At 34.3% G+C, this 18,738-nt stretch overlaps 1 protein-coding gene across 2 annotated transcripts in view; it reads right to left on the bottom strand.

Annotated features, from left to right (window-relative positions):
• NDST4 (N-deacetylase and N-sulfotransferase 4) overlaps positions 1 to 18,738 on the bottom strand; it is a 387,829-nt gene that overhangs the window by 77,808 nt on the left and 291,283 nt on the right. Inside the window, exon 6 of one of the 2 annotated variants that reach the window (XM_051964927.1) lies at positions 18,465 to 18,647. The exons of the other annotated variant lie outside the window; for it this stretch is intronic. Within the exon in view, the coding sequence (XP_051820887.1) occupies positions 18,465 to 18,647 (183 nt within the window). The remainder of the gene's footprint in view (positions 1 to 18,464; positions 18,648 to 18,738) is intronic. 2 annotated transcript variants of the gene reach the window in all.

Here is an 18,738-nt window from a genome sequence, read left to right as displayed (position 1 = left end):
AGATTTTGACTCCCAGCAAAAGAATCAAGGATCTATGTAAATGATGTACCGCTGGAAGGGTTGGTAGACACAGATGCAGTTCGTACAGTCATCAATAGCAGCTGAAATTATTTCTACCCCTTTGAGATGGATATTTGAAGGTGAAACAGGAGTTGTTACTCATTTTGTAATAGAAAAAATCCCCATCAATCTAAGGGAAAGAGACACCTTACAACAGTTAGGATTACAGTTGAGTACTTTGGCTTTTTAAGCAGGGCTGCTATTGAAGGCCTGCCTACACTCTCACATGTTTCCATTCGATAGAAAACTGATACACCAGTGTGGGTAGAATAGTGGCCCTTAGCAAGTGATAAAATTCAGGCCATATTAGATATAATACAAGAGCAACTTGACCAATGACACTTACAACCTTTTCTAAGTCCTTGTAATTCTCCTGTATTTGTTGTATAAAAAGAAATCTGGAAAATGGAGGATGTTGATTGATTTAAGAAAAGTAAATGAACAGATGGAAAATATGGGAACTCTTCAGCCTGGACTTCCATCTCCTACTCAATTGCCTAGAGAATGGCCTCTTTGCTTTATAAATATTAAGGACTGTTTCTATTCTCTCTCTCTGGATAAGGAGGATATGAAAAAATTTGCTTTTTCAGTTGCCCATTGTTAATTTAGCTGAGCCTTATATATGAATGGACAGTTCTGCCACAAGGATAGTGGCACGGGATAGTAAATAGCCCTACTATGTATCAAATGTAGGTTGCTGCTGCTCTTATTCCAGTAAGAAAAGCATTTCAAAAAGTTATGTTGTTACACTACATGGATGATATCTTGGGATATGCACCTGAGGAGCAAATGTTAGAAGCATGTCTACAAAAGACCATAGAAACACTAGGAACTACCAATTGCATATAGTTCCAGAAAAAATTCAGACACGCTCCTTTTCAATACTTAGTTACCAGATTTGGAATATCCAGTTACCAATTAGCAAATGTAGCAAAAGGATATTCTTTTATGTAGATATTCTGTTTCCCTAAATAGATCATATGCTCATTGAGGCTAGCAACTATCTCTTACCTTTCTTTGTAGTCCTGTCATCTAACACTATGCTCTCTCTGAAAAAAAAAAAACACACCAAAAAAACATGACTTCATCTGTACTATCTGTAACTTGTATTTATTTTTTGTCCTTAGTTTTTCAAGAGGACCAATGACATCAGGATGGTGATATCTTGACATTCAACTGAATTGGATTTAAGAGAGGCTGAGCAATACAAAGTCATCAGCCTCATTCTTTACTCCAGAGTCATCAGAGTCCAGTTGACAAGACATAGGTAAAGACAACTGGCCAAATCTATTTAAGGCAATGATAATGAAAAGCTAATTAATAATTTAGGCAAATGTTGGCCTAATTTGCCTTCAGAAAAAAAAAACGAATCTTAATAGAAACAATTACTATTTATACTCATTCTGAACCATTAAAAAAAAAAACCCAAACAATGAGCAAGTGAAATCTGGGCTGGTATCTATTATTGGGCACTCAGTGAAAGCCAGAGTTATTAGGTTTAAAGACGTAATTCCATAACTCCATTTGTATTCCCATGGGTTTTATGAAATTTGTATGTACTTATATGTCTACAATGTATTCTCCCACTAGAGTAGAAACTTCTAAACAAGCCAGGATTGCTTTTTTTTTTTTTTTTGACATGGATTTTTTTGATTTTTTGGTGTTATCTTTGTAAATCAGTATCTTCTATGAGCCTTGCATATCACTCATTGAATTAAAGAATACAGAGCAATGAAAATTATGAGCTTAGAATTATGGCCTATATAGTTAAAAATCACGGGGAATGGGTTCAGAAGCTCTGCATTATAGTGTGAAGGTATGGCATTGTGTCCATTTCCTGTTTTCCTCAATTATTTAGTCTCTTCAAAAAACTGTCATGTTGATGCTTTGAGTTTGATTTCTTTAGAGTTGGTTTTTAAAACTTTGGAAAGAAGCAGAAGTAGGAGTTGAGCTTCATTCAAAATTTAGACATATATGCTGCCCTTTCCCCTTTTTTTTTTAGCTCTCTTGCATCACAGGATGCTATTCACCACAGAAATAGCTGTATGGCCTAAAAAAGACCTTAGAGTGCTGCAGATGCAGACATGTGGGTGTCAGTCATAAGCAAACTTGAGCAGCATGGACCTAGCTAGGATCATCATGGCATGGAAAAGAGGGAGGAGGACTGAGGTGTGAAGAGCTGTGGGGCAACTAATGCATGAAGAATTGCTACTGACAATGTGAAGTGTGGAAGGAAATGGCATCTGAGTGAGTAGAGGGTAAGTTTATTTTTTTTAAAGTTTTTCTTAAAAAATATTCTCTTGATCTCTTAGACCATGTCCTAGACCATGAAGACAGCAGAAGTTGCTTTATTTTTGGCACATTGTTTCTGTTTTGTAAAGGTTTAAGAGGTTCAGCAATCACAGAAAATGTCTAGGCCTGCATCTTGTTGATCACGTGACCTGGGTATCATACCTATAAAGAATACCTCCTCTATAATAATTTCATAGAGTTGCCTGATGATATATCAAAAGATTAAATAATTGTCTTCTCATATCTAAATTTTTCTAGGGAATTGAAAAGTAGGTGGGTGTAGAAGCTTTCTTTAGGGCTGCAGTTCAGTGATAATTAGATTGTATTCATGATAGTGGGGTGAGGAAAGAGTCGACATTAGACAATCAGAGCACATTTACATTTGATTGGCAGAAAAAAGAAATCTACAACTTAAGCCAACATTTTTAAACAGCAAGACATCTGACCGGCTTGAACAATCAGGCCAGCAAAGTAGTTCAGTGTGAAGCAAGGAATAAATAATCATCAAAAACTATCTGCATGTTAGAAAAGTATCCTTAAGAGCACTTAAAAAAGTCTTTCATCCAAAAGATATAAAGGAAGATCCATCTGAATAATAATAACAAAGATAATTTAAAACTTCAAGTTTCAATTTGTTAGAAAGAAAATTTTCATATAGAGATTACATTCTAAGTATTAAATAATAGAAACCATCGTGATCCAGGCTTGAGAAACATAAGATATTGTTTGTAGCTTAACTATCCACTATTAAAAAGATGGGAGGTTAGTATTTGATTTACATGAATTTTCTGTATAATTAGAATCATAGGGTATTAGAGCCAGAGCTGGAAGGAATCTTAGTAGCCATCCAGTCCAAGTTCCTTGTTTTAGAGATAAGGAACTGAGAGCCAGAGAGGTTAAATGACTTCATACATCTGGGGTTATAAATCCTATTTTTCTACTTATACTTCCATGTTTGTACTTTATCCTCATATAATCAGTAAACCATGGTCTCAGATTAGACATTTTGATCTGTCAGTGCTGAAATTGAAGCCAAAGTTTTTCTTATTCCTTTTTACAATGATCTTGGGACCATTTTCACAGCCATAAAACCCAATGCATGAGGCATCTAAATTACTGTTAAATCTTTCAGAATCCTCCTTTCTGATTTAGAACTTTTCCTTCCTCATTTTAGTCTATAAAGGATTAGAATAACAATCTTCAAATGTCATATTTAAACACATTCTTCTCAAAAGATCAAAGTGGTTCCTTCTTTCCTGGTGTTTCTAAATCAAAATTCCTCTTCTTGATGTTCACAGTCCTTTATCAATTCTTAGACACAGCTTTAAAGTCCATGTACAAGCTAATTCCAACCTAGTTAATCACATTTTTCTCAAATTATACTCCCTTCACCCATTATACATTGGAATCAAACTGAATTATTCACTATTTCACAAATTCATCTTCCCTTTCCTAAATATATACCTTTATTTATACCATCTGCAATTTAGTCATTAAGCAAACAATTGAATAATCATTTTTTAAGTGCCTACAATGAACCAGATACTGCAGATACAGGAATAAAATAAAAACATTCTCTGCCTTCAAGGAGGTTACATTTTTACATGAGGAAAAATAGGTACATGTGAGAGAGAGGGGTGTTTTGAAAGAGAAGGAGAAAAAGGGAGCAAGAGGAGAGAAGAAAAGATAATTGTTATAGCAGCTGAGGAATGTATCTTTTCTTGCCTTCCTGTTCTAATCAATTAGAAAATTCAAGTGTAATGACTTGAGCTTTTGTTATTATTTAGGGATGCAATAGAGAAAGTATAGCAAGTAAAGGTTAGGAAGAAAATATGTTTTATACTTCCACTGACTACCTCTGTACTTAGTATCATGAGGAGTATATGAGAAATAATTAATATAAAAAAGTAGGTACACAATGGTATAGCATTAGAAATGAAAATAAATCAGGAGTACAATATAGATGATAGCTGAAGGACAAGGGAATAGGGAAACATAAAAAAAGAAAAAAAACCTATGGCAATGAAAAATAGAATTATACAAACAGAAAACATGGACAAATCAAAGTCTGACCCAGAAAATTGACCATTTTTGGCCTAAAGAGTTTACATCATACTGTTGATTTATATTGTTTGTTATACCGTTACTTGGGTGTATAATTCATGTTTGTTACACCACATCAAGCCTGCACTGACTGTGGGGAGAGTCATCATTAATAGCCTCTGCGTTGTTGCTATGTGCTATGTGCTATGTGTTCCATGCTGATGGGTTTGTGCATAATAAGACCCTTGAGCCCAGAAACCTGCTAGCAACCCCCACTTCCCTTTGGTGCTTTTCATCTCCCTTCCTGAGATGTCAGGGAGGGCGTGATTATCTCCTTTTTAGTGCTTTCACCTCCCTTCCTGAGAAGTCAGGGGGGTCGTGATCACTTCCTTTTCGGTGCTTTCACCTCCTTTCCTGAGAAATCAGGGAGGGTGTGATCACCTCCCCTTGGGGGCTCTGACCTCCCTGAGGAGTCAGGGATGGCATGATCACCTGTGTTCTAAAACAAAAGAAAGCGGGAGATGTAATAGGCTGAGGCTTGAGTTGATGCACTGAGGTCCCAAGCACATGAGGCTAAATAGTAATTGGACCATACTCTATTAATAGATAAGCTTGGAGAAAGAATGGCCCCCACCCACTCTTTGTGCAAGTCCTGATGTGTTGTATAGGAAATGACGATTTTGGTGGGTGGAGGCAGGGGAGTGGAATAGGAAGGGGAGGAGAGACTTTTGGGACGGCCATTGCCACGGCTGACTCCACTGTTGGCTCCACTGTTGGCTCGGCTCTTAGCTGGCTTCCTGTCGCAACTGCCTATATTTGCTATCGCAATCTTTCTTGCCTATATTTGCTATAGCAATCTTTATTCACCTCTTCACTTCAATAAATATTGAAGATTTTCCCCTTAACCTGAAAAAAAAAAAAAAAAAAAAAAGAGAAACAAATCAGCTAAGAAAGAGCGACGCGAGCCGAGCCAACCGTGGAGGCAACCGTGGCAATGGCAGTCCCAAAAGTCTCTCCTCCCCTTCCTATTCCACTCCCCTGCCTCCACCCACCAAAATCGTCATTTCCTATACAACACATCAGGACTTGCACAAAGAGTGGGTGGGGGCCATTCTTTCTCCAAGCTTATCTATTAATAGAGTATGGTCCAATTACTATTTAGCCTCATGTGCTTGGGACCTCAGTGCATCAACTCAAGCCTCAGCCTATTACAACTAGTCCTGATTCTTCAAGTACACATAGTCCCCTGAGTGAAAAAGGGTAAATTCTTTCTTGGTCTGGATGAAATTTTCCTTAATTTAATTTCCTATTCCTTTTATAGAAGCAAGGTGGCACAGTGCTTTTGGAGTTAGAAAGATGTGGGTTTCAAGTCCCTTCTCTATCACATACTAACTGTGTGACCCTAGGGAAGTCATTTTACTTCTTGGTAAAAGTTCTATAACAATGAAAGAATTGCAGTTCTGCAATAAATAAATAAATAAATAAATAAAAGTCATCAATCTTTTGATCTCTAAACCATCTTCCTTATTGGGTCTACCAATATAAGAGATTTTGTTTAGAAAATTAGCTTGCAATAATTTTCAGGTTGAGTATGTTATTGTTATTACTAATGAATTAATAGACATTCTGGTTTGCCATATTTTTTTTCAGAGTTTGGAAGCCTCATTTTTGTCAAAATGATAAAGTCTATGGACCTTTTCTCAGAATCATGTTTTTGAATACATAAAATAAAATAATAGGATTACAAAGGAAACCAATTACTTTGGGATACTGTACTCAAATGTTAAAAAATAAATAAAGTTCACAGATCCCAGATTTAGAACATTCAAACTGGCAAACATTTCAAAGTCTCATGGTTTCCTGAGATGAACTTTTTCATAAAATGAAAGTAGATAGCAAGATGGATTAAAAACCAGAATCCTACAATATATTATTTACAAGAAACACATATGAAGCAGAGAGATACCCAAAGACAAAAGATTAAAGACTGGAGCAGAATCTATTAATGATTCAACTGAATTAAAAAAAAAAAACTCAACAAACATTTAAAAAAAAGTGGGGGTAGCAATCATGGTCTCAAAGTAAAAGCAAAAATAGATCTAATTAAAAGGCATAAGGAAGAAAAACATAAACTAAACAAACAACTAAAAGGTATCATAAACAAACAACTTCAATATTACAAGATGTCATAGACAAAAATGCAATATGAATACTAAACAATGCATCAAGTGGGATAGTATCCAGATTCTTAGAGGAAAATTTCCAGCTTAAGATAACTTAAGACTTCAGGAAAGGTTTGTCTCACTTGGATCAAAAGGGAGAGTGCACAGGATTGGTATGTGCAATCTAATGAGAGACTCTTAACCATAGCACAGATCAGCAGCTGAAGCCCTTTGTTCCTGGCTCAGCAGGCTGCATTTGAGGCCTCCAACCACAGCAAAGAGGGCAAATTATGAGATATGGAATCCTACAGTATTACAGGCATAACTGGGCTAGGTGTACCCAGCACAGTGAGCAAGGGTCCAGCACTTCTGGCCCCAGGAAGGAAAGGCTCCTCTCCCTCTTGGGACAGTATCCTCTGTGCCCTAGGAGGAGAGCAATTTTCAAAAATCAACAAAAGTATCAAAAGAGCCCTAATCATAGAAATATACTATGGTAACAGGGAAGATCAAATTCAAATTCAGAATAGAATGACATTGACAAAATGCATACATGTGAAGCCTCAAAGGGTAATATGAATTGGTCTAAGAGCTTTAAAATCAAGTAAAAGAGGTAGAAGAAAAATTGGGAGAAGAAATGAGAGTTATGCAGGAGAATTATGAAAAAGGGTCAACAGACTGGAAAAGAAAGTACAAAACGTGAACAAAACTCCTTAAAAATAGAACTAGCCAAAAGGAGGAAGTGATACTGCAATGTTCAGGCTAGCTTTCTTGGAGGTCCTTAGTCTGAGATTGAGCTAGAGCACATTTACTCTCACACTTTCCTTCACTCAGTCTCTCCTCCACAGTGTGACTCTGATTGGCTTACTCTTGATCTTAGTGGAGGAGTGCAGAAGACAGAAGAGCCACCAGGAGGATGGTCAAAGATAGAATATCTCATTTCCAGTCCTTCTCAGCTCTTAAATACTCTATTACAATTACATCATTACAGCATACTGATTATGTATGAACTAGAGAACCATTACATTACCATACTAAGTACTAAGTATATGTATACTAGAGAACCATCATCTCCTCAATTCCACTGAGTTAACACCTTGTTGTAAGTATCCTTGTTTCAAGTAGATTCTCCAATCATACTTCTGGCCCTCTACAGGATACACCAAAGGAAACAACTCTTTTAAATGCTAACTGGAGAAAAGAATTCATTAAAAATTAGAATTAGACAAGTAGAACTCAATGACTCTGTGAGACATCAAGAATCTGTCAGAGAAAATTTTTAAAAAATCTAATGAGATACCTCATTGGAAAAACAACTGACCTGGAAAATGGACCAAGGAGAGAGAATCTAAGAATTATGGGATTAACAAAAGCCATGATCAAACAATGAGTCTGGAGAGCATCTTTCAAGAAATCATCAAGAAAAAGTATTCCTGATATCCTAGAACTAGAGGATAAAATAGTCATTAAAGGAATCCACCAATCCCCTCCTAAAAGAGACTGTAAAATGAAAACTCCAATGAATAGTGTAGCCAAATTACAGAATTTTCAGGCCATGGAAAAAATACTGCAAGCAGCCAGAAAGAAACAATTCAAATATCAAGAAGCCACAGTCAAGATCACTGAGGATTACATTAAAGGATTGGGGGTCCTAGAATAAGATATTCTAGGAGGCAAAGCAGCTTGGACAACAACCAAGAATAAACTACTAGCAAAATTGATCATAATTCTTCAGGGGGAGAGATAGGCATTCAATGAAAAGGGGAATTTTCAATCATTTCTAATAAAATGACTAGAGGTAAACAGAAAAGTGATCTACAAATACAAGATTCAAGAAAAGAAAGAAAAAAGGTAAACAGGAAAAAAAATATATTTTATTTAAAAGTTAAATGGTTTTCATCACTACACAGGAAAAAGATAGTTATAACTCTTGAGAACTGTATCTTTTTAGGGAAGTTAAAAGAATATACATAGATAGAGGCATAGGCTGACATTGATATGATGATATAAAAAAAGAAATTAATCAATGGAAAAAAGGATTGTATGGGGAGAAGAGCAAAAGGGAAGTAAAATGGGGGTAAATTACATCATATTAAGAGGCACCTATTACAGTAGAGGAAAAAAGGGAGATGGATTAGCCCTGTTTGAAACTTAATCTCATTGGACTTAGCTCTAATGGAATAATGTACACACTTAGTTGACTGTAGAAATGTATCTTAGTGTAAAAGGGAAAGAAAAGGGAAGAGGACAGCCTGAGGGAAAAGTAGATAAAAAAGGGGGCAGCACTGATAGAAGGGAGGGCAGGTGGGGTTAGAAACAAAACATTGGTGAGAAGAACAGGGGAAAGGTAGAGAGAAAAGTATAAATAAGGAAAAACAGGATGCAGGGAAGTATAATTAGTAATCATAACTATGAAAATGAATTGGATATACTTTTTCATAAAATGGAAGTGTAATAATGAGTGGATTAAAAGTCACAATCCTACAATATATTGTTCACAAGAGACACGTTTGAAATGGAGAGCTATACATACAATAAAAATAAAAGGCTGGAGAAGAATGTATTGTGTTTTAGCTAAAGTAAAAAAAAAACTTAAAAAGTAGGGTTAGCAATCCTCATCTCAGATAAAGCAATAGTAAAAGTAGATCTAATTAAAAGAGATAAAGAAGGAAGTCACATTCAGCTATAGGGTATCATAGATAATGAAGTAATACCTATTCTAAACATATATGCACCAAATTATATAGCATCCAAATTCCTAGAGGGGAAATTATGTAAATTACAGGAAGAAACAGATAGCAAAATATACTCAATTTCCCTCTCTTAGAACTAGATAAATCTAAGCACAATATAAATGAGAAAAAAGTTAGAAAAATTTCATTTGACAGACCTCTTTTTTCAGCTCCACATGGCATCTACACAAAAAATGACTGTATTAAAGCATAAAAATTTTAGTCAAATACAGAGACAGTATATTTATATATTCTTTTCATACTATGATGCAATAAAAATTATGTGTAACAAAGGGTCATGGAAAAATAGACCAAAATTCTTGGGAAAGCAAATAATCTAATCCTAAAGAATGAGTTGTCAAACAACAAAGTATAGACGCAATCAATAATTTCATCCAATAGAATGACAATAATGAGACAACATACCAAAACTATACACCCCTTTCAAAAAAAAGCAGCTGAACAAGCCATCAATGAATTCTCTATGAAAAAATTTTCAGAGGTAGATGGATTTTCAAGTGAATTTTATCAAACATTTAAAGAACAATTAATTCCAATATTATATCAACTATTTGGGAAAATACATGAAAAAGGAGTTCTGCCAAATTCCTCTTATGACACAAATATAATGCTGATACCTAAATCAGGAAGGGCCAAGACAGGGAAAGTATAGACTAATTTTCTTAATGAATATTAATGTGTAATTTTAAAATATAAAATTAGGAAAGAGATTACAGATTGTCACCAGGATAAGGAACCATGGCCAAGTGGGGTTGATGACAGGAATGCAGAACTGGTTCAATGTCATAAAAACTATCAGTATATTTGATCATATTAATATTTTAATAGATGTAGAAAAAGCTTTTGACAAAATACAGTATCCATTCCTATTAAAAACATTAGAGAGCATAGGAATGAATGAAGTTTTCCTTAAAATGAGAAGCAACATCTATCCAAAACCATCAGCAAACATCATAATGCATTCCTAATAAGATCAGGAGTGAAATAAGGATGGCTATTATTACAATTGTTATTTAATTTTGTATTAGAAATGAGAGAGACAAAGACAGAGACAGAAAGAGATAGAAACAGAGATAGAGACAGAAAGACACAGAGAGAGAGAGAAAGAGAGACATGAGACAGAGAAAGACAGAGAGAGAGGAAGAAAGAAATAGGGAAAAGGAGAGGGAGAGGGAAAAGAAGAATATAATAAACTGGAGAAGGTAAGATAGAGTGAAATACATAGTTGGCAATCATTAATGTGAAAAATAATTTATAACAAGTTTCTCTGATTATTTCATTTGTCAAGCATATAGAAAACTAAATCAAATTGATAGAAATAAGAGCCATTTGTAAACTTATTATTGGTCAATTTATAAATTTATAAATGTTCAAAAGACATGAACTATATGAAGCTTTCACACAGTAATCAAAATTATCTATACTCATAAAAATGCTCTAAATTACTACTGATGAAGAGAACACAAATTAAAACAACTTGGAGCTAGTCCCTTCATAACTGTCAGATTGGTTAATATGAAAGAAAAGAAAGATGAGAAATTTTGAAGGAATGTGGGAAACAACACTAATATACTATCAATGAAGTTGTGTACTGATTCAACAATTCTGGAGAATAATTTTGAACTATGCTCAAAAGAGTATAAAACCATGCATAGAATTTAACCAAGCAATAGCACTACTATATTTGTATCCCAAGATTAAAAAAAAAAAGGTAAAGCACCTAAGTGTACAAAAATATTTATAACATCTTTTTGTGGTGGCAAAGAATTGGAAGTTGAAGGGATGTTCATCAACTGGAGAATGGTTGGACAAGTTGTTACATATGATTTTGATGGAATACTGTTGTGCTTTAAGAAATGATTAGTATGATACTTTCAAAAAAGCCTGGAAAGATATGAGGGGCAGAGCCAATCTGTCAGAGTAGATAGGACTTTGCCTGAGTTCTTCCTGGCTTCCCTCCACATCAATACTAGATCAAGCTTCTGAATGGATTTTGGAGTGACAGAATCCACAGATATTTGGAGTGTAACAAATCTCCAGCATATGATATATTGGAAGGACTTGAGGAAAGGTCTATCTCAACTGGGCAGGGGGTGGTGCAGCCCAGCACAGGTGTGGGATGGGAAAGGCCCTGCATGGACAATATAGGGGGAGGTCCTTAGGGAAAATACAGCAGCATTGGCTACTCTGCCCTGGTCCAGAAGGCCAGTGGATCAGCAGACTAGCCATGAGACATCTAGCACAACTCTCTGAACTCCAACTTAACAGTTGGAACTTGACGAGGTTCATCCAGTTCAATGGGAAAGTCTGCAGCACCCACCACTGGCCCTAAATCAGTGAGAAGCCTTGTCACCCTGTAGAGGAAAATCAGGACAATCTGTTATGGCGTTAGGAATTTACCTTAACTTTTAAAATTGAACAAAAATCAAAAAAAGCTCTGACTTTAGATAGCTACTATGGGAACAGAGAAGAACAGAACCCAAACCCTAAGGACACTGAAGACAAAAGCCTCCAGATGAGTCCTCAAAGTGGGATATGACCTAGTCTAAAACTCAAAAAGATCTCTTAGAATTCAAATAAGATCCTAAAAGAAAATTAAGAGAAAAATGGGGAAAGGAAATGAGAGTTTTGCTGGAAAGTTTGAAAAAGGAAACATGGAAATTGACTTAAGAAAACAATTCCTCAAAAAATACATTTGATTAAAAAATACATTTGATGAAATGGAAAAACAATTCTGAAGAAAACCACTACTTAAAAATAGATTTGGAAAAATGGAAAAAAAGAACAACTCCTTAAAAAATAGAATTGGTAAAATTGGAAAAAAAATCTAAAGAACAAGACAACTCCTGTAAAAAGTACAATTGCTCAAAAGAAAGGAGGTAAAAAAAAAAAGCTAACTGAAGAAAATAACTCACTTAAAAATTAGAACTGGACAAATGGAAATGAATGACTCAATGAGACATCAGGAGTCAATCAATCAAAACAAAAAAAAAAGAAGAAGAAAAAAGAAAATAGTAGAAAAACTAAAATACCTTATTGGAAAAACAAACAACTGACCTGGAAAATAGATCCAGGAGAGACAACCTGAGAATTATTGGACTACCTGAAAACTATAATGAAAAAAATAGCCTAGGGAACATCTTTCAAGAAATCATTAAGGAAAACTGCCCTGATATCCTAGACCAGATGGTAAAATAGCCATTGAAAGAATCCATTGATCACAACCAAAAAATCAACACAGAAAAACTATACCTTATTGAAAGATAATCAGGGGAAGAAGTGAACATTTAATGGAATAGGGAATTTTCAATTTCCTTTTTCCTTTTTATGATCTCTTCTATATATATTTCCACTATTATCATGATGCACAAGAAAAATCAGATAAAAAAAAGGGAAAAAAATGAGAAAAAAAAAAAAACAACATGCAAGCAAATAAAAGTAAAAAGTGAAAAGATTATGTTGTGATCCACTCAGTCACCACAGTCTTCTTTAGGTGCACATGGCTCTCTTCATCAATGGATGAAGTGGAACTAGCCCAAATCACCTCACTGTTGAAAAGAGCAACGCCCATCAGAATTGATCATTGTATCATCTTGCTGTTGTTGTGTACAATGTTCTCTGGTTCTACTCACTTCACTTAGCATCAGTTCATGTAATTCTCTCCAGACGTCTCTGAAATCATCCTGCTGATCATTTCTTATAGAACAATTATATTCCATAACTCATATATCATAACTTATTCAGCCATTCAACAACTCATGGCATCCGCTCAGTTTCTAGTTCCTTGATGCCATAAAAAGGGCTGCTGCAAATATTTTTGCACATGTAAATCCTTTCCTCTTTTTTATGATCTCTTTGGGCTACAGGCCCAGTAGAGACACTGCTAGATCAAATGGTATGCACAGTTTGATGGCCCTTTGAGCATAATTCCAGATTGCTCTCTAGAATGGTTGGATCAGTTTACAACTCCACTAACATGTATTAATGTCCCAGTTTTCCCACATCCCCTCCAATAATCATCATTATCTCAGATCAGCTAAAATGACAGGAAAAGATACAGCATAGTGATATCTCAGAGTTGTCTTAATTTGCATTTCTTTATGATTTAGAGCATTTTTTTATATGACTTATAATGGTTTAAATTTAGAAGACTGATAATCTAGACCCAGTCCTACCTTATACTATGTGATCTTAAGCATGTTGTGTACCCTTTGGTATCTCAGTTTCTTCACTTATAAAATGATGGAATTGGATTAGATTAGTCTTAGAAGTCCTTAAAATATCAGAATCTTATGATCCTATAATGTTTATAACAAAACTTCCTGGTGTAAAATTTCAGTCCACTTTCATTTCATGGACCTTTTGACTATTTAGACTTCTTCTATGAGAGTCCAAATGGAGACAAAAGTGCTCCTTACTGCTAATCTGTGGAGTTCTCTTTCTTCTTGTTTCAAGTGACTAGCATGTTATTTCTTGACCTTGGACTAGTCACTGACTTCCATTGGATCTGAGTTTCATCATCTATGGAGAAGTAGAGGGGGAAGGGTGGTATAAGTAGTCTTTTCCTGTTCTATAGGTATGACCCTACAATTCATTCACTGAGTCTTTGGGAAAGTTTGATGGAGCATTAATTGCTCTGAAGAAGAACTTGTCTATTAAAGCATATTGTAAATTTAAATGTATCACATAGAGGTTTTATCTGTAAGGCAACCCTGGTATAGAGATAGAAAAATGGATTCTGAGAAAGATGACCCCTAACTTTGAAATATATTGGATATGTTACATTTAATAGTTTATTTGACTTCTCTGTATTCCAAGTAACTTTTAAAGATTATAAATTTTAGGGCAGTTAGGGAGCACAGTGGATAGAGGTCCTTTATTTAGAAGAACCTGAAATCAAAGTCAGCTCCACTTAAGCTCGATTTCCTTTCCCTTTTCCCCAAAAAAAGTAAATTAAAAAGATTATGAATTTAGGAGCCTGTGCTGAGCTACATGGATAGGAATTTCTTTACTAAGAGTTCACTATATTAATCAAAATCACTTATATTTGACTCATAAAAATGTATAGTTATTTTAATATTAGTATTTTCCATCAATTAATTATTCAATTAATAATATTAAGGTAAGAAAACAAAAGTCAATAATTTGTTCATATGTTCACCATTCCAAGCTAATCGTCCTTAACTAATAATGATATTAGTATTACTATTTATTCTCTATGGAGTGGAGCTGTCAAATCCCTCCAAAAATGTATAGGTAACAAATTCCTCATTTCCCAAAATTTATATAATATTTAATAAATATACTTTTTGTGTATTACTTTCTTAAGCTTTAAAAATCAACAAAATGATAAATCAAGTCCCAATTTGTAACATTTGCCTCTTTCTAAGATGTAAACTTAACAATATGTTCTATTGATCTAATATAAGTTGACTCCTGAGCATTTCTGCCTACATTCAATTGCAAACAATTTTTCTGCTTCTTTATTTCTAGAGATCCTGCTCAGAAAGGGGAAGAATGGGGTTTTATTCATTCCCCTATTGTAATGAGCTGAAGCTCTTGAAACTCTTGTTGCACTGAAGTCCCTCTTAGCACTTGAGGCTAATTAGCAATTGGACAATACACTATTAATATATATTTGGAGAAAGAATGGCCCTGCCCACTCCAATGCAAGTCAGTGACTAGTCCAAGGTCAAGTTTGATGTGTTATATAGGAGATTGCATAGAAGATTTGGTGGGTGAAGTGAGAGAGGCAGGGGCACTGTTGGTCGGATTTGTGTAGCGATTGCTCTCACGAGGTATTGCCATTCCCCTTCTTCTCTACAAAGAATAAAGATCAAGCATTTTCCCTTATTGTGACTCTGGCTGTTTCTAATATACTCTGAGTGCTAGACACAGTCATCACGCTCGATAACATTAGCAGTCAGAAAGAAACATGTCCCTATTTGGAAAATTCATTGGTAGCAAAACTGAGTGAAAAACATATTTTATGTTGTATTCTATTTTTATTTCATTAAATATTTTCCATTAACATTTTTATCTCTTATTTTTTTAATTAAATGTAAATTTTTTAACATACTTTTTAAAAAACTCTCTTGTGTATTAATGAAATTTGAGGTGAACCAATATGAGGTAGCCAGTGTTGCAGTGAAATGAAGGAATTTAAATTTAGGAATATCAGAATTCAGATCTAGGCTCAAACAGTTATGGTTTTCTCATCTGTAAAATGAGAGTAATAAAAGCACCTACTTTGTGTTTAATTGAATAATAATAATTATTATTAATGAGATAATATATGCAAAGCCACCTTGCTAACCTTAAAGCATCCTATGCTAAAAATTATTATTGTTGATAGAGAATTTAAGAATACTGATAAGTCAATACAGAATAAGTTTGACTTTCCAAAAGTTCTTGCAATTGTTGGATGAAACAAAAAACAGACTTTGGAAAATCCATTCCTTTTGCAAGATTTGTATTGAAATGAATCTTCTATTAGAATAATTTGGAAGATCTACAGAAAACTATTAATGGATGAGGAGGACCTAATAAAAATCACTGTAAGTGACTTACAAACATGAGCAATGGTTTTGTATGCATAATTAATATTCATTATCTTAGGAGACTTCTTTGTAAAAACTTGATTATTGTTATACTTACCCAAAGTTACTGTTAAGCTAGATATTCATATTACACTTTTAAATTAGGTGACAAATCACCTTCAAATATATGGTAGTTGGTCCTAATTAAAATGTACATAAATCACTAAGAGAAATGAAAGCAACAAAAGTGAAGGGTGTTCTTGGGCACTTTTTCTTTCTATTTGTGATAATGTAAAGAGCAAAAGTGTGAATTGAAAACCTAAAGAAAAGTAACAGTGGTTTAACTCTTTTTTTCCAAGCATTTGTCATAGAGAAATTCTCTTAATGTTTAGATTTTGAGGGAAACTATGTTTAATTTTCTAAGGCACTAAATGAAGGACACTTTTGCCTGCTTTTCTGGTGAAATAGTGATATTGACGATAAAAAAAATTTGCAATCAAGATTGGCCAATCACTTTTTGATATTTGCAAAAATGAATGTAAGTTCTGAAAAACCAATGATAATATGTTAACAAATATATGTAGCTATTATAAGTGACTATATAAATATATACATCATTCATTTTCTATTATTATTTGTGTATATGCAATATAATATACAATACATGTATATGTATGTATGCATGTATAATGTTTAATGGGTAGATAGGTGGCAAGGTGAATGAAGCATCTATCCTGGAGTCACGAAGACCTAAGTTAAAATCTAACCTTAAAAGCTTAGTAATTTTGTGATCCTGGGAAAGTCAGTAAATTGCTGCTTGCCTCAGTTTTCTCATCTGCAAAATGGGAATCTTTTCCCTCTATATTCTCTATGTTTATGTCACCCCACTACTCAATAAATTCCAGTGATTCTTTTTGATCTTCTGGATCAATATAAAATCCTTTGTGCCCATTTAAAACTCTTCATAACTTGGGCCCTTTCTAACTTTTTTTTTTACACTTTACTCTCCTCACTGAACTAGCTAGAATGCTCCATACCTAGAATGCTTTCCCTCATAACCTCAGCCTTAGAAAATCTCTTACTGCCTTTAAAATTTACTTGTGAGGATATCTCTTGCAAAAGACTTTTTTTTCATTCCCCAGATACTAGTATTTTTCCTTCTAAAGAATTATCTTCCATCTACTCTGTATTTATTTATTATGTACTGATCTCTATATGTTGTCTCATCCTTTACAATATAAACTTCTTGAAGGCAGTGACTTTTTTTGGAGGGGAATGAAGAAGGGGGAAGATTCAAGATGTTCGGTTTAATATCTAATTCATAGTAAATATTTAATAAATGTTTGTTGATTTATTAGTTATTTTAGCTCTGTGGGACTTAGTTTCTCCTCATGTGTACACTGAGGAGTATGGGCTACATAACTTCTAAGTCTCTTTAAGCTGTAAATCACATTCCTATGAATAATGATAATGGTAATGATGACACCTTACTTTATGTAACATTTTACAATTTATAAAGTGATTCCATGAACACACTTATATTTGATCTTGGTCTTAATGTGTGTTTGGATATTCCAAAGAAATACTCCATCTCCAGACTGTGGATGTTTTCACTGACTGTTCTTCACATCTGGAAACCTGTCTTTTCTCATTCTTCCTCCTGGTTTCCTTTAACTCCTACCTAAAACTTCATCTAAGAGAAGGTTTTACTGATTCCCCTTAATTCTAGTTCCTTCCTTGTATTTATTTTCTTCAATTTATCACACACATGTACATGTGTATGTTTGCATATCTGTATTTTGCTATTTTGTATATTATTGTTTCCTTCATTAGATTATGGTCTTGAAAGTAAGCTCTTTTTACCTATCTTTGTGTTCTCAGTGTTGCCATAATGCTTGACATGTAATAGATCTTTAATGAATGTTTATTGACTGACTGAATGACTGATTATATGAGGAGGAAAAATGACAAGGTCATAGTGTTGCACACTAATGAGGATACTACTTCAGCACTGATTGCTTAGTGGGGGAATCCTACAATCTACTCTTTTCTAGCAGATTATTGATTGTGTTAGTAAATAATAATCCAATGAATCAAGAACAATAAACATCAAAGGAAGTGAGATTTTCTCCCAGGTAAAAAGTAAAGTTGTGGTCTTTTTAAGCAGTCTACATAAGGATGACTATTATTTATAAAGTCTCTCATCCTTTTTGGACAATATTTCAGCTGAGAAATGTCTCCTTTTTAAATGGCTCTATTTATTCCTAATCCATTTGTTTATATTTGAAGAAAACAAAACATATAGTAAAGACACTTAATATAAAGTGCTACAGGTTGGAGTTACATTGCTTAGTTTTTTTAGAAGGCACCTTCAGTTCTCTTTAAAGACCAGTTATAAGATTTTTAGAATATAATAGCTCTTTCTTAACAGTGTCCCAGAATACTGCATGTCCACAAGGATTCTAAATTTTTTCAGATGTATTTTAGTTACAACAGATGAAAGCCAAATTGATTTTATTAGGAAAGAAGATGGAACTTAACTGAAAGGAGAATTTGGTATTTTCTGTGTTTTTTACAAGTCTGTGTTTCCCTTTTCCCATTGGAACAGTTGTTGTTACCTGCCAGAGAGGGTCTTTCTGCTCTGGAAAAAGTTCAAAGTACTTATGAGCCAGCTGTACTGGAGGCAGAGTCTGCAGTCTCAAGTTAGTCCAGCTTTGAATAAAGTTTGCCAAGTTCACAAAGGTATATAACCCCAAGCGGTCATTCCCATAATTGGACAAATGGGTCATGAAGATGCTGATCTGTAAGAAAATATAAAGAATCAGAAAATATTAGAAGTTAAAATCCCCAGAGGTAGCAGGAATTCTCTTGAGAGATTATATATTGGGGTTC

The sequence above is a fragment of the Antechinus flavipes genome, chromosome 6 (genome assembly GCF_016432865.1).
Source record: "Antechinus flavipes isolate AdamAnt ecotype Samford, QLD, Australia chromosome 6, AdamAnt_v2, whole genome shotgun sequence".
Lineage (NCBI taxonomy): Eukaryota > Metazoa > Chordata > Mammalia > Dasyuromorphia > Dasyuridae > Antechinus > Antechinus flavipes.
Note: the sequence above shows the minus strand (reverse complement) of the source record. Positions and strands in the feature narration are given on the sequence as shown.